The sequence below is a fragment of the Heptranchias perlo genome, chromosome 17 (genome assembly GCF_035084215.1).
Source record: "Heptranchias perlo isolate sHepPer1 chromosome 17, sHepPer1.hap1, whole genome shotgun sequence".
NCBI classification, from domain to species: domain Eukaryota; kingdom Metazoa; phylum Chordata; class Chondrichthyes; order Hexanchiformes; family Hexanchidae; genus Heptranchias; species Heptranchias perlo.
Genome location: NC_090341.1, coordinates 10,418,548 through 10,446,119, shown reverse-complemented (window position 1 = coordinate 10,446,119; position 27,572 = coordinate 10,418,548). Strand labels below are relative to the sequence as shown.

Sequence of the window (27,572 nt, the reverse complement as noted above, 5' to 3'; positions counted from 1 at the left end):
GAGAAGTAAATGGAAAAAAATGGAGCTCTGTTTTGAAGGCTGGAATTCTGGCGTGTGGTTCACATTTTAGAAATTTCCAGACAGCCCACTCAAATCTTAGACACTCTGGTCCGATGAGTATCACTGTGGGTAATTAGAAAAAGGATGTGATTTAATGTGATTATATAATATAGAAGGTATCTCCGGGACTGTGTGGAGCTGCCCCTTGTTTTACCCCTCTCTCCTATTCCAAGCTCTCTATTGTAACAGTCTATTTACAGGATCTCACTAGACGTTAGGGAGAGAGTGCAAAAATAGTAATTTTTTAAAAAATGTGCATGTAATTTGCTGCTGGAAAATATGCTTTGGATGTTTGAAAGGATTTTGATATTTGAAAATTTGGTAAATGTTGAACTCCGTTGTTAAATCGAGTTACATCGAGTCTACAGCGCAGAAACAGGCCATTCGGCCCAACTGGTCTATGCCAGCGTTTATGCTCCGTACGAGCCTCCTCCCTCCCTACTTCATCTAACCCTATCAGCATATCCTTCTATTCTTTTCTCCCTCATGCTTATCTACCTTCCCCTTAAATGCATCTGTGCTATTTGTCTCAACCACTCCTTAATTTTTTTTTTAATGTTCATTCATGGGATGTGGGCGTCGCTGGCAAGGCCGGCATTTATTGCCCATCCCTAATTGCCCTTGAGAAGGTGGTGGTGAGCTGCCTTCCTGAACCGCTGCAGTCCATGTGGTGAAGGTTCTCCCACAGTGCTGTTAGGAAGGGAGTTCCAGGATTTTGACCCAGCGACGATGAAGGAACGGGCGATATATTTCCAAGTCAGGGTGGTGTGTGACTTGGAGGGGAACGTGCAGGTGATGGTGTACCCATGTGCCTGCTGCCCTTGTCCTTCTAGGTGGTAGAGATCGCGGGTTTGGGAGGTGCTGTCAAGGAAACCTTGGCGAGTTGCTGCAGTGCATCTTGTAAATGGTACACACCGCAGCCATGGTGCACTGGTGGTATCATGTTCCACATTCTTACCACTCTTTGGGTGAAGAAGTTTCTCCTGAAATCCCTAATGGAGTTATTAGTGACTATCTTATATTCATGACCTCTGGTTTTGGACTCCCCCACAAGTAGAAACATTTTTTCTACATCTACCCTATCATAACCCTTTAATTATCTTAATGACTTCTATCAGATCTCCCCTCAGCCTTCTCTTTTCTAGAGAAAAGAGCCCCAGCCTGTTCAATCTTTCCTGATAGGTATAACCTCTCAATTCTGAGGTATCCTCCTAGTAAATCTTTTTGCACCTTTTTATGATATGGAGACCAGAACTGTGCACAATACTCCAAGCGTGGTCTAACCAAGATTCTATACAAGTTTAACATAACTCCTCTGCTTTTCAGTTCTATCCCTCTATTTTGTGTGCATTGGTATTGGCTGACTTTCTTTCCCTTTAATTGACAGACCCTCCACATGGACTACGTTGTAGCAGCAGCTAACCTGTATGCGGAGAACTATTCCATACCAGGATGTAAGGACAGAGCTGCAATCCAGAAGATGCTTCTGTCCGTCAATGTTCCTCCATTCACTCCAAAATCGGGGGTCACAATCCACACCAGCGACAAAGAGCTGGAGACTGAAAGTCCAGTGGGTAGGTTTGCCCATTAATGATTCTCTTCGTGTTTTGTGTTGTCGCTCAATATCACATAAGAGAGACAGCGTTACCTTTGCATTGTTCTTTCGTATAAACCAACTGGTCACCTTTGCTGTTCATGCATAGATAAGGTAGATAGTCAAAATCTTTTCCCAAAGGTAGGGGAGTCTATAACGAGGGCACATAGATTTAAGGTGAGAGGGGAGAGATACAAAAGGGTCCAGAGGGGCAATTTTTTCACTCATAGGATGGTGAGTGTCTGGAACGAGCTGCCAGAGGCAGTAGTGGAGGCGGGTACAATTTTGTCTTTTAAAAAGTATTTGGACAGTTACATGGGTAAGATGGGTATGGAGGGATATGGGCCAAGTGCAGGCAATTGGGACTAGCTTAGTGGTATAAACTGGGCGACATGGACATGTTGGGCCGAAGGGCCTGTTTCCATGTTGTAACTTCTATGATTCTATGCTGTTTTTTTAAGCAAAAAAAAATGGAACGTGTGCATGCGTCATAAAAGGCTCTATTTTTGCAAGATTATTTTATGATTTTTCTCGTTGGGCTCACATCACATACATTTCCTGACGTAAAAAGGACAGGCTGGAGTTCTGTTCCGCGACCTCTTGCAATGAGTCAATATGGCTGTCTGCTTGGAGATGTGTGAGGGCAGTCTCAGGAGTGTGTTCCACTCCAATTTTTACCTTCCTTTCTTTGGCGGAAGTGCCTGGTCTACGCTCATTATCTGTCCACCTCATCGTAGCTGGGATTGGCCGCTTCCAATGAAGAGAATCCCGGAGGTGAATCTAGATCCCAGCATTCCTTTGTGACCCAAATGTTTTTTTTTTACTTTGTAACTGTTATTTTGTGTGAATGCAAGGGGCATGATTTTGACCCCCAAGCCGGGAACGGGGTGGAGGATCAAATTGCAGATGGGAAACCCAGAAGTAGGGGTTTCCCGGACGTCCTTACGATTTTGACGTAAGGACGTCTTTTATTTATTTTTTTGTCGGTTTCCTGTCCAACAGACTGGCTGATTGACAGGCTGGTCTCGGTTGGACGGAAGACCAGCCAGGGAGAGGACGTGTTCAGGTAAGTCTTTGTTTGTATGGATGGGGGGGGGGGGGCGGGGGAGGCACGGGGTGCGGAGGGAGGCAGTCATGGGTGAGGGATTGGGGGGTAAGTCACCGGGGGTATCAGGATCTGGGGTCATCGCGGGGGTCTGCAATCGTTGGAGGGAGGGAATGGGGGCGAAGGTCGGAGATCGTTGTGGGGAGGGTGATCCACGATCACTGGGGGCTCGCTACAGGTAGGCTTGTTGGGCCTGGGGGAAGCACTCCTGCTCCTCCGGGCCCACAACCTGTGTCAGAAAGCCAAATACCTGGCAGTTTCAGGCCTTCTCGCCTACTTTCATGTGGCGTAAAAGAGAAGGACCGGGAATCCCAGCCCCTATGGGTTGAAATCCTGGCCCCCAGGGGTTGAAAGCCTTTCCACCATCTACAAGGCACAAGTCAGGAGTGTGATGGAATACTCTCCACTTGCCTGGATGAGTGCAGCTCCAATAACACTCAAGAAGCTCGACACCATCCAGGACAAAGTAGCCCGCTTGATTGGCACCCCATCCACCACCCTAAACATTCACTCCCTTCACCATTGGCGCACCGTGGCTGCAGTGTGCACCATCTACAAGATGCACTGCAGCAACTTGCCAAGGCTTCTTCGACAGCACCTCCCAAACCCACAACCTCTACCACCTAGAAGGACAAGAGCAGCAGGCACATGGGAACAACACCACCTGCACGTTCCCCTCCAAGTCACACACCATCCCGACTTGGAAATATATCGCCGTTCCTTCATCGTGGCTGGGTCAAAACCCTGGAACTCCCTTCCCAACAGCACTGTGGGAGAACCTTCACCATACGGACTGCAGCGGTTCAAGAAGGCGGCTCACCACCACCTTCTCAAGAGCAATTAGAGATGGGCGATAAATGCCGGCCTCGCCAGCAACGCCATGATCGAATAAAAAAAAATTGGAAACTCTGGAAAAATGGAGGCCTGCAGCTTCCTTGAAAGGTTTTAATCACCAACCTGCCTGCTGGGAGTGGGTTGGTCGCCTGCCCCTCGTCCCGCCCTGTTGAAAACCAGAAGTAGGCAGGTTGGGGACGGGTTTGAAATGGTTGCGATTTTGAATGCCCCCCGCCCCCAACCCACCCGTTTTTCCCTTTTAAAATTGTGCCCAAGGAGTCCCAACCCCCTCTCTCGCCCTAAAGATGCATTCCGATTGTTCCAAGTGAATAGGCCAAGCCTTGGTGGGCACAATCTATTATTGTGTGTTTATCATGATTGTCAGGTGATCATAATATCACAATGGGACAAGAAAGGGACGGCACATCCAGTGTGAGGATCACGTGTCTCGATTTATAATTTGTCATTGCCTTTCTTTGCTAGACTGTAAGAGGAAATCCTTTTTGATTTGGGTGCATTTAAAACAAAGCTACTTTGATGGCAGGGGCAGCAAGCTTAAAATGTTAATGGATGCAGCAGTTTGTCAGATGAGAATATACTTTCTGATTACTGTCAGTGTCAAAACAAGTGAGCTATTATGATGGCAAAGCCTGCAGTTACAAACCATTTCCCCATTGCCGACTGATGGTGATGTTTCCATTTGTGGGGGTGTCCAATAAGGAATTCAGGAGAAACTTCTTTACTCAGAGACCGGTGAGAATGTGGAACTTGCTACCACGTGGAGTAGTTGAAGCGAATAGCACAGATGCATTTAATGGGAAGCTAAATAAGTCCACGAGTGAGAAAGGAATAGAAGGATATGTTGATAGGGTGAAATAAAGTAAGGCAGGAGGAGGCTCGCGTGGAGCATAAGCACCAGCATAGACCTGTTGGGCCGAATGGCCTGTTTCTGTGCCGTAAGTACTATGTAACTATCCGAAACCTCTGTTATCGGCATGAAAGGAGAGGGCAGCTGTGGGGAGTATTGGGAATGTTGAGCTCTTTTCCGCTCACAATGCCCCACATTTATTTCCCATTTTTATTTTCTGTTATAAATTTGATCTGAAAATTGAATTTTGCACGCCTCAACTGAGCTCGGCAAGTGATCTGTTTGGCCGGGTAAATATTCGAGCAGACTCGCTCCAGTGATGTCCTTGGGAGTGTGACTGCTTCCCATTAGTGTCAGTGTGCTCATTCTGATATATATGTGTGTATATATATATATGCACTCGTGTGTTTTCATTAAAAAAAAATATTTTTTGGATAAATCTTTGCAGCTTTCAGAAAATTAAATTTTCCCGCGACTGAATTCAGCAAATCCGAATATTAGCAGTTTGTTAGGATGGAGCAGAATTGTCTTTCATTACCCAGCTCAGGGGCCTGACAATAGCTGCTTGCTGCCCTCTGTAGCATTTCACCAACACCTTGGTCCAAAATAAGAGTGCACGCAATAAAATAGCTGATTCAGACAGATAGCAGAAACCAAAATAATCTTATTAAACCCCCAAATACATAAACGGATGATCATTTTTGGCCGTTTTAATTTTTCTGATCATCTTCTGCCGGAAGAAAAAAAAAGTCGCCTCTCCTAATATTTAAAGGATAAAGCCAAGACATGATGTAATCCACTTACAGGGTAGGACAGATTTCTCATCAGCTTCACACTATGCCACTAACTTTCTCTTTTATTGTTTTTTCTTGCAGATAGTGAGAGGTTGGAGGAGGTGAAAATGTACCTTGCCTCTCATGAGACCTTCAGTGGATGCAAGATGCAACCGATTGACTTTGAGAAGGTAAATTCAGCCTCATCTATTGCTGGTTCATCGAAGAACCTCTGCATGAACTCGTCACGTTTTCCCTTCATCCTAATTGCTTTTCTTGGAGAGTTCTTGGCACTTCCGTCTGCCAGGTATATCTTTTAAATTTTGATTTGGTCGAGGTTTGCAGGCTCCTCTTTGCGGTGACAGGGGTAATGAAGTAACGATGATCTCAGATGAGCTCTACCCTACTCTGTTATGTTCGATGTAATTGTTTCAACAGTTTACTCTTCAAACATTCTGCTGCCCTGAGCTCTGAATGTTGTGTCGTGTGGAAAAATCTAGTTTGCAATGTTAGCTTTCTTCTTGTAACACCATCACTTCTCCTTCATACAGTGCATTCTTTTTTTTTTCAGTACATTGTGGAGTTTTTTTTTACTTGTTTGGTGTACTTGGTCACAGCCGTTGTCCCTTCCGACGTGGCGCGTTTGGCCAGCTTCCCCCAGGCGGCAGCAGCAAGCGCACGGCAGTCTGGATCTCCCTGGATCTGATGGTCGAGCGCTTGTTGTAATGGGCCAGGCAAGAAGCTTTACCCGCGCTGCCCTCGAAAATATTGTTCACAAAGGAGCTCATGATGCTCATGGCCTTGAGGAGATGCCGGTGTCAGAGTGAATCTGCTTCATCGCTTTGTAGATGTAGATGAAGTAACTCTCTTTCCTCGACCTTCTCCGTTTGTTGCTGCCCTTTGCCATGACTTTACTCATGGCTTTCTTGCCGCCCTTCTTGGTTCCAGGTTTCCGCTCCTCAGGCAACAGACACAGAAATCCTTACATTCTTGTGGGGATGGCGTCACTGGACAGCTTGTAACTGAGCCAGGAAACATTTTGAAGGGTTTTGGCTGCTAGCAGTTTATTCAAGGATCTGTGGATTTATTAATTACTTATGATGGGCACATCTGCAGAACCCAGCAGCCAACAAATGACTATCTCCTGGGGGGGAGGAGCAGGCAGGGGAGAAAGGTAAACATGGTCTCTTTGCAGTCAAATTGGCTCCAAGATGACAACTTAGTGATGCAAGTTCATACTGAGTTATCCTTCTGGTAGGCTGAGTAATGTGATACCTGAACTAGACAGGTCCACAGTATTGCATTGTACCATGGAAGATAGACTAGCTGGCCTGGCTCAGTAATGGAATCTGGAGGAGTAGACCTGCCACTGACCTCTGGGATTCTTCCCACTCAGCTCCAGATAACCCTGAAAGCCAATGCCCAAATGCAGAGGATATGTCCTAGCTGGTGGTCCAAGCATTGGGAAGTTTATCAGTGCTCTATACTGGCAGTTTTAGCTGGTTAAAGTCCAGCAGTCCCCTTACATACACTTAGGAATCCCTGTGCTTGGGACCTGCCAACCCGCACTTGCGTTCTCTGGACTTGGGTAAGTGGAGTGTGTTGCTATGGGGATAGAGTGAATACTGTGTATCAAACAGAAATTCCATAGCTCTAGATATCCCAAGAGCTTAGATCAGAGACTCTCAAACATAGCGATGGGTTTCCATTTGTGTGCCATACATCTGACTGACCAAGAACAAAATGTACAGAGCGCAAAGCAACAGCAGTGAAGTCATCCCAGTCCTGTAGGCAAGAGGATTTTGGAGGGGACGGGAGGGGGGGGGATTATTAAGCCTTGTTATTAAAATAGAAAGTGTGACTGGTTCCTTTCCCTAACCCGGTGGGGTTTTTTTTCCTTGTTGTGAAGCTAATAAATCCTTCTGCATTGTCACAATTGACCAGCAAAGGCAGTTAAGCTCTGGCAGCTCTTTCATTTGGCTCCAGAAGTTACACAGATGTTTGAGGTTAAAGGTTGCAGAAACCGCAAATTTTTTTTGTTAAAATTACAAATCGATCCAATTTGCACAGGAAATGGAACGAAAGCATGGATCTAGTGACAAGAGTTGAAACCAATTTAGAACTGGTTTTCTTTTAAAAAATATAGCAAGAGTGGAGCTTGATCCTCCATCCAGTGTAATTCCCAGTCTCAAGTATGTCTTGATATTTGAGAAGAAAGTAACTTTAAAAAAAAAACCCTTTCATCTCGGTCTTCATCCTCTTGAATGCAGTGGGCAGATCAGGTTGACCTTGGGTATGCCTTGCCCCTATCCAGGTTCTCACTGGGAATCCTACAGGGATTATTATAAGATATTAAGGGGAACAGATAGAGAGAAACTATTTCCGCTGGTTGGGGACTTTAGGAGTAGGGTGTACAGTCTAAAAATTAGAGCCAGACCTTTCAGGAGCAAGATTAGAAAACATTTCTACACACAAAGGGTGGTAGAAGTTTGGAACTCTCTTCCGCAAACGGCAATTGATACTAGCTCAATTGCTAAATTTAAATCTGAGATAGATAGCTTTTTGGCAACCAAAGGTATTAAGGGATATGGGCCAAAGGCAGGTATATGGAGTTAGATCACAGATCAGCCATGATCTTATCAAATGGCGGAGCAGGCACGAGGAGCTGAATGGCCTACTCCTGTTCCTATGGAAGTACTGAACTAATTGCACCTGTACTGATCATGGGAATTGAAGACATTGTGTCAAGAACCGGAATTAAGATGAACTGTTACTGTTGAGCAACTGTTATTGCCCGAGGTTTTTAAAAGACAGCCACATAGTGTGGAACTGCAGTCACATGTAGGCCAGACTACAGAGGGGTGGCAGGCTCCCTTCCCTACAGTGAACCAGTTGGATTATTATAAGAACCATCATTTTCTGGTGCCCACCAATTACCAAATTTATTGAATTCAATTCGCAAATTTACCATGGTGTGAATTGTACTCATGACATCTGGGTTGTTAATCCAGTGCCATAACCACTAGGCTACCATACCCGTCTGACAAAGTGTAGCACCTACTCCCAGGTCGACATCATCCGCTCACATAGATAGTTCACTCAGCAATGGGACACATTGACACCAGCAATTCCTATTCTCCTGTCCCCTCCCTCCCTTACTTCCTCCATGCCCCCTCCGTTTCCACCCCCCAACCCAGCCCCTCCACACCACTGCAAGTTCCCAGCACAAGTAATGTGCTTTCCCAAATGGAGGGAAATCAAAAAACAAATCGCCCCTGGATGTAATTATGCTCCTCTTAGCAGCTGAACAGTAAAAGAAAAAAAATAATTGAATTTATGACGTATCTTAACACGGGGGCATCCAATCTTTTATCTTTGTGAGCACAGAGGTGTGAGCAAAGTTTAAATCCATATGCCCATTAGTTTACATCTAGCTGACGTTGCTAAAACTGACAGATTTTGGTAAGTTAGGATTTATCCATTAAAGAGTCCACACCATTTTTAAAAGTAAACTCACTCAACACTGCACTGCAATCTAGTTTAGGCTCTTAAGGCCTGGTGTGAGGCTTGAAACTGAACAACTGAGCCAAGCTGACACAGCTGGCAGATTTTGGAACAATAGTAAATGCCACAGGGGGCAATCACTGAGAGAAAAAAAGGGGGAAGAAGTTATTCAATAAAACCGACAAAAAAAAAAGCTACGTTTTTTTTATATACAGAGCTGCACAATTCCTTTTTTTTTAAGTAATGAGAATTATTAAATTCGCAGGACGACGACACAAACTTCCACATGGATTTCATTGTTGCTGCCTCCAACCTGAGGGCGGAGAATTACAACATTCCACCCGCCGACCGCCACAAGGTAAGCAGCACACACCTGGAGAGAGCACTTAGAAATGGCACGTACAGACAAGCCAGGGAACATGATCCTCTCCTGCAAGAGGTGCGGGGTGCGGGGGGTGGGGAGCAAAAACCACAGCGCGTGCTGATTTGTGTTTAATGTTTGCCGAGTTAGCTGAGCTGAAATCTCCGAGACCCAATTAACGGTCACGGCTTAGTGACATCCTGTAAGTAATTAATCACTGCGCCTAACCCGTAACAGGGCAGTCCCCGCCGCACTGGTCTCCAGCTTTTCACACTACCTGTACGCACAGGCTGTCTGTCACTGTAACATCTGCATTAGAAGATTGATAGACAGTTATGCACAGGATATTAGCACGGATGAGTCGGAGAAGCAATTGGAGCTGCCAGCAATTATTAACCCTGGGGGGACATGAGGGAATGTTGTTCCTCGTTACATAGAATTAACAGCACAGAAATAGGCCATTCAGCCCAACTGGTCTATGTCAATGTTAATGATCCACACGAGCCTCCTCCCATCAGCATAACTCTCTGTTCCTTTCTCCCTCGTGTGTTTATCTAGCTTCCCCTTAAATGTATATATGCTATTTGCCTCCATTTGATAATAAGTTCCACGCTCTAACCACTCTCTGGGTATAGAAGTTTCTTCTGAATTCGAAGATGTGGATGCGAAGTGATGTATTTCGATAGGAAGAACGAGGAGAGGCCACATAAACTAGAGGGCACAATTCTAAAAAAAGGTACAGGACAGAGAGATCTGGGGATATATGTGCACAAATCGTTGAAGGTGGCAGGGCAGGTTGAGAAAGCGGTTAAAAAAGCATACGGGATCCTGGGCTTTATAAATAGAGACATAGAGTACAAAAGTAAGGAAGCCTCGATGGAACATGACTTGATGAAGTCTTGAAACATGACTATAAAGTTATGAAACAAACTTTATAAAACACTGGTTCGGCCACAACTGGAATATTGTGTCCAGTTCTGGGCTTTAGGAAAGATGTGAAGGCCTTAGAGAGGGTGCAGTTGAGATTTACTAGAATGATTCCAGGGATGAGGGACTTTAGCTACGTGGATAGACTGGAGAAGCTGGGGTTGTTCTCCTTGGAACAGAGAAGGTTGCGAGGAGATTTGATAGAGGTATTCAAAATCGTGAAGGGTCTAGACAGAATTGATAGAGAGAAACTGTTTCCATTGGTGGAAGGGTCAAGAACCGGAGGGCATAGATTTAAGGTGATTGGCAAAAGAACCAAAGGTGACATGAGGAAAAACTTTTTTACAAAGCAGATGGTTAGGATCTGGAATGCATTGCTTGAGGGGATGGTGGAGGCAGATTCAATCATGGCCTTCAAAAGGGAACTGGATAAGTACTTGAAAGTAAAACACTTGCGGGGATAGTGCGGGGGAGTGGGACTGGCTGGATTGCTCTTGCATAGAGCCGGCGCAGACTCGATGGGCTGAATGGCCTCCTTCTGTGCTGTAACCTTTCTATGATTCCATGATTCCCTATTGGATTTATTAGTGACTATCTTATATTTGTGACCCCTAGTTTTGGTCTCCCCCACAAGTGGAAACATCCTCTCTTCGTCTACCCGATCAAACTTCATCATAATTTTAAGGACCTCGATCAGGTCACCCCTCAGCCTTCTCTTTTCTAGAGAAAAGAGCCCCAGCCCTCAGTTTTTCCTGATAGTTATATTTTATTTTCTAGTTTCTTCCCCCGCCTTTGTCTCCCCCTCTCCTGTAGGTATTGACTTATGCTGAGGTTTGCTTCACCGAACCCTCTCCGGCATTCTGCGCCAGTGGCCGTTCTTTCCGTTTGAGCCTAGGCAGTGACCCCTCAGCAAGCTATTCGACTTTGGGGGAGGCATCACAGCCAAACGCAAGCCTGCCCTCGCCTAATGCCCAGCAGGAGTCACTGGCACGAGTGAGATCACAAGGCCCGGGAGTTAAAGTATCCTGTGCCCGATTTCTGCAGCAGCGGGTGCGACCGGCTGGCCTCGCCACCCACTCGACCCAGAGTTAAAATTAGGGGCCTGCCACGCCAGCTGAAATCAGCTAACGTCACAGGCCAGGGAATCAAGCCTGGGATCTTCTGCGCTGTGTAGCTCATTACCTTTAGCTACGAAAGAAAGAATTTGCATTTATAAAGCGCCTTTCATGACCTCAGAACATTCCAAAGTGCTTTACACTTTTTGTAATGTAGGAAACTGCTGAGTCTTTGAGGCAGTACAGATGTCTCTTAAAATACTGAGATTCTATGCATGAATCAGAATAATACTGAGAGCAAACAAATGTTCCCAAGTCCGTCTTTCACCTTGTTTTGTCTCCACTTGGCAAAAGCTAAACGGCCCACTGCCACACAGCCCTAAAAGGTGCCTGACCTCAGGAGTCAAGCAGGAACCCGTGTGTTTACAAATGGTTGTGAATTGTTCCAGACTGAGTTTGACAAGTGAGTGCAACATGAAGAGGCCAGGCATCGAAAATCTCCTAATTCAGTGCCAGGCTTCAACAGAAGCCGCCTGAGGGAGTAACTCGTCCATTCCAGCCCTACCCCTTAGGTATGGTGCCCAATTTTCCAAAAAAAAATTGATGCTGTGCCAGTGCACTTAACATCCTTACTGTTTCTAAAGCAGAGTGTTTATAATAATATTAAAAGCGATGGCAGGCAGATGGAGTCTACTGATTTACAATCGTCCTGTAAATGTGCACTCTGAGACTCTTCCTAATGATGTTAGTTGAAAAATGTTTACTATTAATTCTGCGCCCTGGCCCTGACTGAGAAACTCGGGATTTAACCCTACTCTGTCCTCATTTTCTTGAGTTCGAATTTCACTTACCATCGGTACCTATCTTCAGACACTCGTCCCAACTCCCAAGTCCTTATTTTGCTCTGCTGGGTCCCCACTCTCACACCACTCCAGAATAATCCTGATCTCAGACGCTAAGCGGGTTTGGACCTGGCATAGACTTGAATGGAAGACTGCCTGGGAAAGCAAGGTCATTTCACTTGTACACTTTGGCACATTTACATCGGAAGAGTGCAAATAGTGACAAACGTGCAGTTCTCCATCATCGGCCACACCTGTAAAGATAAGTCTTTGTTCTTTGGACGGTGCCCAGTTCAGTCCAAAAATGGCACTGGGGGTCCAATCGATGTCATAGGACCTCCCGATTAAAATATTTGAATCAGCTGGGCGTCCTCAGTGGCCGCCTACTCGGAGGACCCCAGCAAAAATGGCGCTGGCCACCGCAATGGCGGTAACGGGTCGGTAAGTTCTTGCACTCCGTTCTCAGTCGGCTACCACCCAGTTTCCGGCGGGTAGGAGGCCTGAAAACTCAGTCCAGTGAATCTGTGGTTTGGGCCATGGTTATTTACTGCAAAGCTCCAACCGGAACAGACTCCAGACTATTCAACTGAGCCAGTCTTGCATCAGAACAGGTCCAGAGGAAGGCTCCTTCTGAACACTGCATTAGATCACTTTTTATAAGTCTAAAAAAAAACATGAACTCTCTTGACACCCAGATCTTGCTGGCTCTGCTCCCAACGAGGAGTGCTTGACTTGGTTTCATTTTAGCTTTTCAGTGCAGTTTGCTACAAAGCCAGGTTTCTTGAGTATGTCCCTTGAAAACATATGGGATGGTTTTAAGCTGGGCTGGAAAGAATAACCTATTTATTCATTGGGCTGAAATTAAAGCCTTGTTTTCCACCACATTTAACATTGTGCCATGCAAGGACAAAACAGTCCTTGCAGTGCCATTTATTATACATTTTGTGTCCCTCATTTACGGTAAAACCAATTACTGAACAGCGCACGTTAACAGCTAGATATCTTGAAGACATTTAGAAAGAGAAAGAAAGAACTTGCATTTATATAGCGCCTTTCATAACCTCATGCCGTAGCAAAGCGCTTTACAGCCAATGAAGTACTTTTGAAGTGTAGTCACCGTGTAATATAGGAAACATGGTGCTAATTTGCGCACAGCAAGGTCCCACAAACAGCAATGAGATAATGACCAGATAATCTGTTTTAGTGATGTTTGTTGGGGGATAAACGTTGGCGAGGACTCTCGGAAGAACTCCTCTGCTCTTCTTTGAAATAGTGTCACGGGATCTTTTACGTCCACGGCGGCGCCTCAGGTTAACGTCTCGTTTGATAGATGGATGGTATTTAAATACCATGTGACCATATAATGTCAACAACTCACAGCAAGGTTTGACAGTGGCTGAAGGACATGGAGTAATATCTCAATGGGATGTTTGTAGCGCGCATGAAAGATCACAAGATAGCTATGGATGAAGGAGGCCCTTTGGCTAATTTGATCTCATCTTTCCAGAACACCCAGTCCTATTGTCCTCCCATTACAAACACCTAGCGCTCTCTTAAGTAAGTCCACTGTCCTGACCTCAAAAACCCTTCTTGGCAATCCATTTGATCACCTATTTCTCTGCTGAACCATAAGGCATGGGTTTGCCTGCAATATCTGCTGCACACCCCCCTCCATGGGTTTGCAACCATGCTGCTAGAGAAGAAGGTCACTTGGCGGTGGAGCGCTTCCATCTCCCCCCGCGGCTAGGATAAGCTGATCGCCACCTAGGCCCTTCTTGTGCCCCTCCAAAAGATTCTCTCAGGACAAGCATTGGAAGAGTCCAGGAACCAGGCCACCTGCAACTTCCGCCCCGAGTGAGTTGGTGCATACCAGGCAGGAAACGTGAGTGAAATGGACCACATAAAATACTAAAGGTCTTAATTTTAAAATGAGGAACTGAAATGGTGCCTACATGTAAACAATCTTTAGTACATCAGCTTTTAAGTAAAATCCACGGTTGTCTGGGTTAGTTTGGATAATGCAACTATCCCTCAATTCCTTCAAGTTTAAAAAATGCCAGTAAATAGATGAGGCTAATGGAAACCACAAACTAAATATACAGTACACTTGGGTGCTCCCTCCCCCTCTCCATGGTTGGAAGGGGAAGCAAGCCACTGACTTGGCTCTGTGGGCTGGGCTGGTAGCCATACAAGAAGAAAAAAAACTCAAATTTACGGGTTTAGTAACTGCGGAACAGAGAGAGGGTTGTCAAGATTGTATTGGCATTGTAACTTTGTAATCCATATACACTGTGCAGTGTGTCAGAAATTGTTTTCACTAATCTAATAAAACCAGCTTGCTGCTCTTATTGTCCAGCCCAATAATACATTTCCTCTGGCACCTTATTTACTCTGATAAACCAGTCTTCCACTGTTGCACACTTCTTCCCACAATTGTTTCATACACCTGCTGGACAGTCCAGCACTGATATGGCCATGTTTACTGTAATTCGCTGTGAGTAGTGGATATTTTAAGTTATTGGCCAAGAAAATAGTTGAGGAAAAGAATAACGTCTTTTTAAAAAAAAAGAACACTAGTCATACAGTCTCCTGCTCAAAGTTATTCCTCCCCATGACCACAAAACTGTCGATCTCCTTACTTTCCTTTATCTTACCTTCCTCTATATTACCTTCCTCCTACAATCCACAAGCTTTTAAATCCCTAGCTTGGTGTCACTTAATGGCTACTTTGCTCTCTCTGCCTTGGTTTCTCAATCATAAAGAGGCAAAGAGTGTAGGCAAGTGACATATCCCAGGACTCTCTTGATTTTCTTGGTTGTAATTTTGCCCACCGATTTACAGTGCACAATATTTTGCCTTCTCCCCTTCCTGACTTACAGAATTGTACTTAACCCCTTCTCTCCTGCCCCCATTTGCAGTGCAGGATCACACTTACTCTTGCTCAGTTTAAAGTCCAATGCTGCGTAGTAACAAAAAAGGGCAGGGAGGGTGGGATTAATAAATGTCTGCAGAGCTTAGTTGGGAGCGGTCTCTGCCTTTAAAGTTAGAATGTTATGGGATCAAGCCCTATTTGTGCCTAAATTGTAAGCTGACACTCCATCACAGTACTGAGGGAGCGCTCCATTGCGTGAGGTGCTGTCTTTCATACGAGATGTTAAATGGCATTATGTGAAGAGCAAGGAGTTCCCCCAATGTAGCCAACATTCCTCCCTCAACTAACACCACCAAAAATAGTTTAAACTGGTCAATTATCTCATCTGCTGTTTGTGGGATCTCTCTGTGCACAGACTGGCTGCTATGTTTGCCTATGAAACAAAAGCGACTGCACTTTAAATCATTGGACATGGGATGCTTCCTTGCCCACCTTAAATGCAATACCACCTGGGACAGGGTGGTGCAGTGGGCAGCTCGTACGCTGTCCTTTCACCTCACCTATTGGACGAAATTCTCCCCTCTCAAGCTATTTATTTTTGCGATAAAATATTTTTGCGGCATGACCTGACCAGCAACAATATTCTTCCTGTGAATCGTGTGGGCCTTTACACTGGACTTGGGGACAGAGCATATGATTTGAAATTTCCTGCTAATATCTGCACGACCCTCCAAACCTTTCTTTGCCTAAGTATGAACAGTTCTACAATGGGTGTGCCCATTTCTTAGTGGGTGCAGGGCCTCGGTAGACATTGGCGCCAAACGCCCAATCTCGCTCCCGAAAGCCCACATGAGATGGATGACGCTGTATAGTACAGTGGAACTGTTGACCGTGGTCTCAGCACTGGTCTTTTTCTGTGGTTGGGATAATGTAGAGGAAGCTTTCCATTGCCTCCGGCCTGCGCCATTACCTGACCCGAGGATGTTTAATGATGCACGAAGTGAAAAGTGTGGGAAGATGTTCTGAATCCCAGCGCCAACATTCCCCACCTTTTGATGAACAAACAAATGACTTTTTTTTAATTGAAAGTTAAACACATTGGACAACTTCCCAGAAGGTGCAAAGGTGGCTCGTTTCTCGTGAGGGGCACGGCGATGTGTAGTTCTGACTTGGGGAAGGGTGTACAATGGAATTGTGAAAAATCTGCTTGTTTTAAGTCTTTAGAAGGTCTGACTTATTTCGGTTTTGATTTTAATCGGTGGACAAACTGGTTCCGACTAATTTGATAAAACAACAAACCACAATATAATTAAGTGCACATGAGAGTGTGTGAAACTACTAGTGTTGGGGGAGGGGCGGCATCTGGTTCTCTTACAGAGTTCCCATTCTCTCACAAGTTTACTTTCGGGGGGCAGGGAGGAGGGGAATATGAGTATGGCTTCCTGCCAAAGACCACACGTGGACATCTAGGAATTGTGGAAATATTTTTCTTCGCCCTCTACTGAAGTGATGTCAGTATTGTGTACTTGGCCAGTGCTTTGAATTTTACTGCTTGTTTAAAGGCGCTTTTTATAATGGTGCTTCTTTATCTGGGTCTGGCTCCCTGTGTTTACATTGCTAAAACCAGACCCCTTATTCCAGCTCTCCTACAACCTGAACTAAACGAGGGCCACAAAGACAATGTTATGTGGCACCGGTTTTCAGGAGAGCATCACTCTAACAGCCTCTTGGTAACAAGCTAGTAGCTATAGGTTTTCCAAAGCTTATAATCTTGCCCTCCTCTCCTGAACGTGGAAAGAAAGATAGAACTTGCATTTATATAGCGCCATTCACGACCTTAGGACGTCCCAAACCGCTTTACAGCCAATTAAATACTTTTGAAATGAAGTCACTGTTACAATGTAGGAAACGTGGCAGCCAAATTGTGCATAGCAAGATCCCAATGACTAGATAATCTGTTTTAGTGATGTTGTGATGTGGAGATGCCGGTGATGGACTGGGGTTGACAATTGTAAACAATTTTACAACACCAAGTTATAGTCCAGCAATTTTATTTTAAATTCACAAGCTTTCGGAGATTTTCTCCTTCCTCAGGCAAATGTTTCAACATTTGCCTGAGGAAGGAGAAAATCTTGAAACATTTGCCTGAGGAAGGAGAAAATCTCCGAAAGCTTGTGAATTTAAAATAAAATTGCTGGACTATAACTTGGTGTTGTAAAATTGTTTACAATTAGTGATGTTGGTTGAGGGATAAATCCCCAGAGTTTTCCCCTGGCCAGGACACTAGGGGAAAACGCCCCTGCTCTTCTTCGAAATAGTGCCAAGGGATCTTTTGCGTCCACCTGAGAGGGCAGTCTGGTTTGATGTCTCGAGCCGAAAGACAGCACCTCTGACAGTACAGCACTCCCTCAGTACTGTACTGGAGTGTCAGCCAAGATTTTGTGCTCAAGTCTCTGGAGTGGGGCTCGAGCCTTCTGACTTATTGGTGCTTTACCTAACAAATACTGGCAGGCTAATCACCCAAGGGAGCATAACAGCCAGACCCAATCTTGACCTTGCCCAGTATCCACAGGCACACTATTCAGTAGACTTATTGGATAGCAATTAAAAGACTGGTTGTTCTCCATCTCCCCATTCCACAGCTGAGAGACTGAGGCCATTCTTAACATCCTGGCTGAGCTAGCTAGCTTCACACAGACGAGTGGGTGTGTGCAGCTCAACTTGATACTACAAAGTCCATGGACCCACTGAGCCACTAGAGAAGCTTGAGTTAGACAAACGGGTGTACCAATGCACCCACGTTCATCTGGAGTTTTGTGCGAGACTGCAAACTCCTGCTCTTCCGTTTCCGGATCATAACCTGATATGTTTTGCCCTTGTTTTTCTTGCCGGAGACAAGGAAATGATCTGGAGCCAGAGCTACCCCACCATTCGTAGGAGAGACCGTAAAATTATACGGACTATCATTTAAATGGAGGCCATTCGCTGCCACTGAGAGTGCTGGGATAGCCCCACCTTCGTAGAACACTCTCCCTGTGCTTCACTCTCCAGCGAAAGGAAGCACAAGTCCCACAGTCAGGCAGGCTGTGAGGGAAGAGAAAGAGAGAGAAAGCGATAGAAAAAGAGTTTCATTAATGTTTTTATACGCTGAAGGTGTAGTGTTGGCCATATTGTTTAAATGGCAGTGGCCTGTTCACCGCTGTGAACTTGGGCATGGTGGAGCTCTAAACATGTGGGCATGGTGTTTCCGCGAGGGGCGCAATCGGCAGAATGCACCAGATACTGCACCGGTTTTGCCGAGGTGAAGTTACGCTGAAGTTTCCGCCCAAACTCATCAACCTAATCGATTTGTGACTGGAACAGGGCCAATGGGGCCTCAAGGTGCTGGGTGGGGTTGTATAAAAGACAAAGTGGGGGAAGGGGATGGAATTCCCTTCAGAGTGAGGCTGAAGATCAGAAAGTTAAGACATTTACAATTAACCGCTGGTCACTGAGTGTCTTCAATTAACTAATTACCGCAGTAGAGTAGGCCACACCTGTGCGGCTTCAGTTGATTGCTGGCCACAAGTCTTTGATCAATTGACTTAATTTAAACTGAATTTCAAGTAATTGCAGGAGCCACAGGAGAAACAGACCTGGGTCAGGCTTCAATTGACTGCCTGGTCACTGCAGGTACAGGTGATTAATGCTGGATCAATGTGACCACGGGGCCTGTGCGCCCGAGAATCTGGGCGCAGTGTGATGAACCCCCTCCCGAACGGGCGCAATCGGCGGCAACTCGCCATTCCGATCCGGGGGCGGGAACTGCTTCAACCAGCGTAAAAGATAGCAGAAACTCCAACGTAACGTGGTCGTGGGCGCAACTCACTTGCGCTTAAAATTCTGCGCTCTTTAGCGCTATTTCATTCGATTCCGCCCAGATTAAGCCGCTATCTGTGGGGGGGGGGGGGGGAGGAGGGGGTGGAAATCATGCAGAAACTCCAGGCTGTGCACTTAAATGCGTGCTGTTAACAACAAAGGTAGGAAAAGCAGCGATTTCAGTGCAGCCACAAGGCAGCAAACTCGGATTAAAACTCGGGCAGCCCGGCCTCTGGAACAGATACAGTTGGCCACTTTGGAGCGTTTTTATATGTTTAACGACACCGCGGCCGACTCGTGACTGGAAAGCCACAGCTTTGCCCATTCTTCAGAGCTCTGTCAATAAATGTACCAGAAACTTTTAAAGAAACGTTACTGACGGATCTCTGGCATTTTCAGCTCTGATAAACTTCCCACAGTTCTAGACAGGAACCGTGGAGAGCACAAAGCTGGCTGGGAATCGATATAATGCACAGCCAGGAATCTGTCAAAGAGAGAGCCAGAAAAGAACGCAAATGAGGATAGCACTGTATGTGTCGGAATATATAACACGCTGGCAGAATGGGAGCAGCTGTTCTTTTCTGTAGTTGGCCGTTTTCACTCGTTGTAAAACAACTCTTGTGTTTGGATCCCAAAATTTTCCTTTCTGTCTGTAGAATAAACAGTAAGTGTTATCCAGTGCGCTGGTACTGTGAGTGATTCCTAGTGAGGATGTTACTTCATCGCTAATTCCTCAGGCGCGGATTCCGCGCAGCTGACATCGCTATTAAATGTAAAGCAACCAGTCAGCTTTACATATTATTATTAAAAGAATATAGAGGCACCAGAGAAGGTGCAAAAAAGATTTACCAGAATGATACCAGAACTGAGAGGTTAATCCGATCAGGAAAGATTGAACAGGCTGGGGCTCTTTTCTCTAGAAAATAGGAGGCTGAGGTGTGGCCTGATAGAGGTTTTTAAGATTGAGAAAGGGTTCGACAGGGTAGACGTAGAGAAGATGTTTCCGCTTGGGGAGACCAGAACTAGGATCATAAATATAAGATAGTCACTAATAAATCCAATAGGGAATTCAGGAGAAATGTCTTCACCCAGAGAGTGGTTAGAATGTGGAACTCGCTACCACAAGGAGTAGTTGAGGCGAATAGCATAGATGCGTTTAAGGAGAAGCTAGATAAACACATGAGGGAAACAGGAATAGAAGGATATGCTGACAGGGTTAGATGAAGAGGGGTGGGAGGAGGCTCATGTGGAGCATAAACACCAGCATGGACCTGTTGGGCCGAATGGCCTGTTTCTGAACTGTAAATTCTATGTAACTTTGAGTGAGCTGTCGCAGAGACTCTGAAACTTCTGGAGGGTGGGTGGCGTGGGGTGGGTGGCAGCAACCAGTGCAAATGGGGCCTCTCAAAATCCGATAAATGGGGGAAGGCACTTCTCGCCTATGCCGCCCTTCTGTGCAGAGGTCAACAGAAGAGGCAGTACTGGGGCGGATGGTGTCACCCGTCAGAAATCCCACTTTACACGTAATGCAGCTGTGCTTGCGGACCGAGCTCAGATCCTGACAGAGGTGAGGACCACAACTGTGTTAAATGCGGAGCAATCGATTGCCGTTAGAATTATTTCTACATTCGAGGCTTTCTTAGTCCACAACAGCCAGCCCTTAATCACAGCGACAAGGTGCCACTTGGAAATTCCTGGCAGACTCTCAGGAAACACTGGAAATGGCCCAGCTGCCCGTTCCTCTCTCTACTCCCCTGCCATATAAATGACTCCGATTCCGATATTTGGGACAGGGTCAGGACCATAGAAGACTGACGACTCTAAGTCCCGCTCCACTCCAATTCTGCCGGCCCCCAGGAATTTGGGGCCCCCGGTTTTTTGGTCATCCACCAGCACTCAGACCCCCTGCGCTGAGTTAGTTCGGTGTGGCAACATGCTATCAGAATTGCCAGTTAACATGGATGAATGTGCCCGGCTCATCTTAAAGTCCACATTGCTAAACCATCTGTGCTTGCATAAACAGATGTAATGAAGGAACCTGTAAATTCATCAAAAGAAAGGTTTCTGCTGTGGGAGCAGCCCCATACAGAGGCCCACTCCACTATACTGTATAAACAGGGGATTGCGACCCACATACAGCTGCTTTAATGCTGCGCTAAGTGATCTGCTGCTGCCTCACAATCATAAATGGAGCACTGTCCCTCCGTGTCCTTCTTGACATCTCTGAAGCCTTTCATACGACGAACCTCAGCATCCTCCTCCATCATCTCTCCTCCGTTGGGCAGGCCCATTGGTCTGCCCTTGTGTGGTTCCACTCATATCTATCAGAAAACACCCAGCGCATCTACTGCAATGGCTTCTCTTCCCGCCCCGACTCCGTCACCTCCTAGATCCCCCCCATGGTTACTATCCTTGGCCCTCTCCTCTTCCTCACCAACATACTGTGCCTCGGCAACATCACCCATAGGCATGGGGTCAGCTTCGATATGTATGCAGCTGACACCCAGCTGTACCTCTCCAACACCTGTCTTTCCCCCACGACCATTAGGAAAATAAGAAATAGGAACAGCAGTAGGCCAGACGGCCCCTCAAGCCTGCTTCATCATTCAATAAGATCATGGCTGATCTTCTACCTCAACTCCACTTTCCTGCCCTATCCCCATATCCTTTGATTCCCTTAGTGTCCAAATATCCATTGATCTCAGTCTTGAATATACTCAACAACTGAGCATCCACAGCCATCGGGTAGAGAATTCCAAAGATTCACAACCTCTGAGTGAAGAAATTTTTCCTCATCTCAGTCCTAAACGGCCGACCCCTTAACTTAAGACTATGACCCCTAGTTCTAGACTCTCCAGCCGGAGACCACCTTTGTGCTGTCAGACTATCTATCCAATCAAGTCATGGATGAGGCGCAGCTTCATGCTAAAAGGACCAAATTCATTTTTTTAAGCCCCCACCGTAAACTCCGGCCGTGTTTTTCCGCTGTCTTACGTCCCTCTTTACCATATCCCACCCATGCAATGTCAGTCTTAAGATGGCCACTAGGGCGATATTCATTATCTAGCTTTTGTTTCATTCCCATAGGGATCTCCTACCCCCTAAAATTGGTGTCATCCTGCTGCTCCTTCTCTTCCCTCCCCTCCCCTCCCCTCTCCTCCCCTCCCCCCCCCCCCCCCCAATCCCGGGTAGCTTGGCTGAAAATGGAATATTCCACATTGGGAAGTTGTGGATGCAAACTTACATCATACCACTCTACGGTGAATTACATTAATGTACTTTCTTCTTTCAGCGATGGTCTTCTTGCGCAAGAGTCGTTTTTCTGTACCTATACTCTGTGATAATGTTACAATAGGTGCTGTGCACAAAACCCAGACACTGTAATTCCTTTAACACGAGTAGCGATCTCAATTATATTTTTTGCTCTTGTGAAAAGTGCTGAATTGGGAAAATGGCTGCGTGTTTACATCCATATCATTAACTGAGTGTCTCCCTCATTAAAACTGATGTTTCTATCTGTCATACCTGTCAGGAAAGGTTGAACAGGCTTGGGGCTCTTTTCTCTAGAAAGGAGAAGACTGAGGGATGACCTGATAGAGGTCTTTAAGGTTGTGAATGGGTTTCATCGAAAGGATTAGAAGGTTATGCTGATGGGGTTAGATGAAGAGGGATTGGAGGAGGCTGCTGTGGAGCGTTAAAACAGGCATGGACATGGGCCGAATGGCCTGTTTCTGAGCTGTACATTCTATGGAATTCTTAACAGTAGGAAGAGGGCCCTATTCTCCAGTTTTCACCTGTATAATATCTTGATTCACAGTAAACTCTGTAGCTTCTATACTGCTCAATCTCTGGGGGGAAAAAAGAACTTCACAAAACACTCAACCTAAAGCATTGTGACTCAGGAGTGATTCAAACCAGTTTGGGCACTTAGCTTAATTATATGTTGTGACCTGCTGTAACTCCAGCAATTACTTAACGCTGCATCATGATCCCCAGGAGTCAGCCTGCCCGTGTACTAATTATACCAGTATCATTATTCCACCCACTTGGTAGATTTCTGATCTCAACCTGGTCTGTGTGAGCTGAGGACTTCCTAATGAGTAGGGGGAGTAATTGGGAAGCCATATCATTCTGGACCACTCTGGGGATAAAAGAAAAAGTGCCCATTAGCAAAAGTCCTGCGACCAAGTCCCCTTAGTCGGAGAGCAGTTCATGGCACATGTGGAACCCTCTAGCGGGGGGAGCTCCCCATGTGACTCAACAGGCGAATGCACGGCCTGCTTTGCTACTACGTGTTCCAGATCATTAAGGTCCCAAGCTTGATCGCGGTCAGTGCTGGTTTACCTGCTCTCAACCAGTGCCCCTTGGCTAGGTAACGGCAAAGAAATAAGCCTGCTTCCGATCACCACCCTTGCTGGCAAGTAGCACGTTTGAGTGTCAGTCCCTATGGCAAAATAACCTGCTGTCACTCAGTTGAGGCACACGATGGAGAATAGCCACTTGGGGGGTGAGGTAATGGGAAGTTGCCAGCGCCAACAGAACATAGCAGGAGTCGGCATCTTCAGGAGAGGAAGAGGCAGAGAGAACTTTTTTTAAAAAGAATGGTGGAGAAAATAAGAATGTATCTAACTGAGCGTTTCTGAAAGGTCCCACTCCCAAAAACTGCTTACTCGTGAATCAAAACAAAATAAAAATGGTTATTGATGGTCCAGATGCTGGTGTGGTGCAAACCCATCAAGTGTAACCCATTAGTTGGTAACCCAGGAACATTAGAAATGACGAGGTGTGAATGATAAAACTCGAATGTCTGCCACTGATGTTGGAGATCGTTTTATCTCTATTTGAATTTGTGAACTGAGTAAAACTAAAACAACTGTGTAACCAAGTGATTCCTGTCATGGGAAAGCCTTCTTTTTAACCCTTATCGGTCCCGGATTTTTGCAGGATAAGGTTCTAGCAGACTAGCCCACTACCCTGCTAAGATTACAGTGCCCTCGGTATTATTTTGATTGGCTCCTGTACCCAAAAGTGGGTTGAGTGCCTGATTCACTATTCTGTGCCTTTTGTTGAGTGCAGCAATTAACCTTGCTCTCGGGTATCAACATAACTATCGGGAAAATTTTGCAGCTGATTCATGGTGCAACCGATTTTCTGGTGATTCAATCCGCATTCCTGTCGCGCAAAACTCCACGGTACGAGCGGTGCGGGCAAAACGCACTCTTGTATCTACAATGGAACCTAAATTATTCACGCTCCAACTATTCTTGCTGCGATTATCCGCAAGAATTTTTGTCAATAATGGGAGTTATGTCACAGCTGTACAGACTCTGGTTAGATCCCATCTGAAGTACTGCATTCAGTTCTGGGCACCGCATCTCAGGAAGGATATATTGGCCTTGGAGGGGGTACAGTGCAGATTCACCATAATGATACTGGGGCTAAAAGGGTTAAATTATGAAGGCAGGCTTGTATTCCCTTGAATATAGAAGATTAAGGAATGATCTAATTGAGATGTTTAAGATGATTAATGGATTTGATAGGGTAGATAGAGGGAAACTATTTTCTATGGTGGGGGAGTCCAGAACAAAAGGGCATAACTTCAAAATTAGAGCCAGGCCATTCAGGGGTGATGTCAGAAAGCAGTTCTTCACACAAAAGGTAGGGGAAATCTGGAACTCTCCCCATAAAAGCTGTTGCGGGGGGGGGTCAATTGAAAATTTCAAAACTGAGATCGATAGATTTTATGTTAGACAAGGTGGGTAGATGGAGTTAAGATACAGATCAGCCATGATGTAATTGAATGGTGGAACAGGCTCGAGGGGCTGAATGGCCTCCTCCTGTTCCTACGAGGTGTTGGAAAGGCTGGAGTTGTCCTTCTGCTGAGAAGATGAGCCAGTGCTTCAACAGCTCATCAATCAACTGATCTGTCAGCTTACAGAAGCCCCCACCTCCCCGAGCACCTATCTGTGACACCAACCCAGAACAGACCCCAAGAAGCCAGCCACTGACACCAAACATGGGTTCTAACTACAGGGGTAAGAGCCACCGGCAGCATCCACTCACCTTTGAAAATTGCGTCTGCAGGGGTGATCTCAAGAGAGCTTGTCACCTTAGAAACCGGTGCAGAACTTGCCCATTAAATGTGCTGCTGTACCGACGCGATCCCATTTAAACATGCCGGCTGTGTATTTTGTCTTGAAATCAGCAGCTCCACGTGAGATCAGTGCTGCCGACAGAACCATTGGGAGTGAGCAGGTGCTGCCTTCGGTGCACACCTCTGTATCTGCGGTCAGTGCCGTGGCAACATTCTTGGTTGGCTTTCCGGGGTCTCTGCTAGGTCCGGAAACCAGATTTGCAGGCGGGGTGGGGGGTGGGGTGGTGGTGATGGTGGTGTGTAGAAACCGTGAGCCAGTAGGCCGGCTGTGGTAGCGCCAGCTATCTTGCCCCCAGCTGCAGCAATGAAGGGGAGTGTTAAAGAAATAAAGACTTTGCATTTATATAGCGCCTTTCATGACCTCAGGATGTCCCAAGGCGCTTTACAGCCAATGAAGCACTTTTGAAGTGTAGTCACTGTTGTAATGTAGGAAACGCAGTAGCCAATTTGCGCACAGCAAGTTCCCACAAACATCAATGAGATAACAACCAGTTTTAGTGATGTTGGTCGAGGGATAAATATTGGCCAGGACACCGGGGAGAACTCCCCTGCTGTTCTTCGAAAAGTGCCATTGGATTTTTTACATCCACCTGAGAGGGCAGACAGGACCTCGGTTTAACGCCTCATCCAAAAGACGGCACCTCCGACAGTGCAGCACTCCATCAGTACTGCACCGGAGAGTCACCTAGATTATGTGCTCACGTCTCTGGACAACGGTTTGAACCCATGACTTTCGGTCAGAGTCAAGAGTGCTACCTCTGAACCATGCTGACAGCTAAGCTGGAGAGGACTGGGGCAGGCAATTAGGTGAGAGTCCTGCAAAGATTTGAGGACTCAGGGTTGTTGGAGCATGGAATGCTTTGCCACTGGGATTAGTTGAGGCACAGACCATTGCACCTTTTAAGGGAAAATTTGATAAATATTTGAAGCAGAGGAAAAAACATTGGCTATGGGATTCATTTTGGATTGCTCTCGCAAAGAACCAGCACAGATACAATGGGCCAAATGGCCACCTCCTATGCTGTGAAATGCTTTGGTTGTATGACCATCCGTTAATTATTATCAACTATCATTGGTGGGGGGGGGTGTAGCCTCAATTAAGACAGATAATCAAATTTCCGCTGTATTTCATTTTGTCAGAATCACACGTATCATCTTCCCACACCCCCTTTAATTTTTTCCCCACCTCCTTTCTCAGTAGCCCTCCTGCTATTTCAAATGTTGACCAAAGGAAACTAGCTTTACCTTCCCATCCATCTGGAGTCTAAATTTGTTTCCCAGGCACCGCAAGGGGCCTGTGTGATCAATGCACTCAGTTACGCTCTCCGACCTGATCTGGAGGGAAGCTGGGCCAATTTCACAAATCCATTGGAAAATTCAAAGAAAACTCATTTTAACATCACCCCCTCGAGACCCGAGGATGTGATTTTAAAAATTGCATCCTTATATTTTCCTAAATAAGAAAAGCAGGTCGGCAATGTAGGCTGAGATGTGCATCACTGGGCTGCCACACTTTGGAATCTGCCTGGCAAACCTAACTATTAACTGAGTGAGACTAAAATGAATAGCTCTTTCAAAGAGTCGGCACGATGGGCCGAATGGCTTCCTTCTGTGCTGTATGATTCTATGCTTCTATTCCCATTGATGAAACAGCTACCCATAAAACAGTTTCCAGTGTACCACCCTCAACAATACGCATAGTTCCATGTGTTGAACACTTGCCTCGCAAAACAATTGAGTTGGAGACCTACTGTGTTGTGCTACCAAATGCCACAGGCTTGATTTTTGTCCCACCCTTATTCTGCTGACTTTCCAAAACTGTTTGCTGTGTTCCACTATTCCAACGTTCTCCTGGCCGACCTCCCACCTTGCAACTCTCCGTAACCTTGAACTCATCCAAAGCTCTGCTGCCTGTACCCTTACTCGCACTAAATCCCTTTCACCCATCACCCCTGTGCTCGCTGACCCAGTTCGGCAACGCCTTTGTTTTCAAATCACCCCATGGCCTCGCCCCTCCCAATCTCTGTAACCTCCTTCAGCCCACAAGCCTCCGACATCTCTGCGCTCCTTCAATTCTGGCCTCATGCGCATCCCTGATTTTAATCGCTCCACCATTGGCAGCCCTGACTTCAGCTGCCTAAGCCCTTAATTCTGGAATTCCCTCCCTAAACCTCTCCACCTCTCTACCTCTCCTCCTTTAAGTCACACCTTAAAACCTACCTCTTTGACCAAGCTTTTGGTCACCTGTCCTAATATCTCATGTGGCTCAGTGTCAAAATTTGTTTGATAATCGCTCCTGTGAAGCACCTTGGGGGTGTTTTACTACGTTAAAGGTGCTATATAAATGCAAGTTGTTGTTAGTAGGCACCTCCTTATGGGAAGGACGAGAGCAGTGACTGCAAGCTGCTCACTCTCATCTCTTGTTAGCTGTATTCATTGAGGCCTGGGAGGAGATGGTCTGATCTTTCAGCCACACATGGTGTGTCGCCCTGGGAAGAACACAACTGCGAGAGGCATGGGGGATGGGGTTGCATAATTACCTTGGGGGTAAAAATGCATTGGTAATCGGGTCTCTGTGTAGTTCATTTTCAGAAGATGGCAACCGCACATGGTGGGTGGAGGTGGGGAGGATGTACTATAGAACCTAGTATTAATACTGAACCCCCTTCCTTCCCAGCCACTCAGTCCAATATCTCATCTTCTGCCATAAACCAAATAAAGGAAGAAAGCAAAAAAAAAACAGACTCTGAGGCCCCCTGGTCCCC

General features: G+C 46.0%; 1 protein-coding gene and 1 pseudogene across 1 annotated transcript in view; one reads left to right on the top strand and one right to left on the bottom strand.

The window, feature by feature from the left end:
* LOC137334044 (ubiquitin-like modifier-activating enzyme 1) overlaps positions 1–27,572 on the top strand; it is a 212,513-nt gene that overhangs the window by 117,535 nt on the left and 67,406 nt on the right. The window contains exons 19-21 of the mRNA XM_067998471.1: positions 1,448–1,634; positions 5,337–5,425; positions 9,004–9,096. Coding sequence (XP_067854572.1) covers positions 1,448–1,634; positions 5,337–5,425; positions 9,004–9,096 — 369 coding nt within the window. The remainder of the gene's footprint in view (positions 1–1,447; positions 1,635–5,336; positions 5,426–9,003; positions 9,097–27,572) is intronic.
* Positions 5,802–6,696, bottom strand: LOC137334343 (histone H2B-like; annotated as a pseudogene).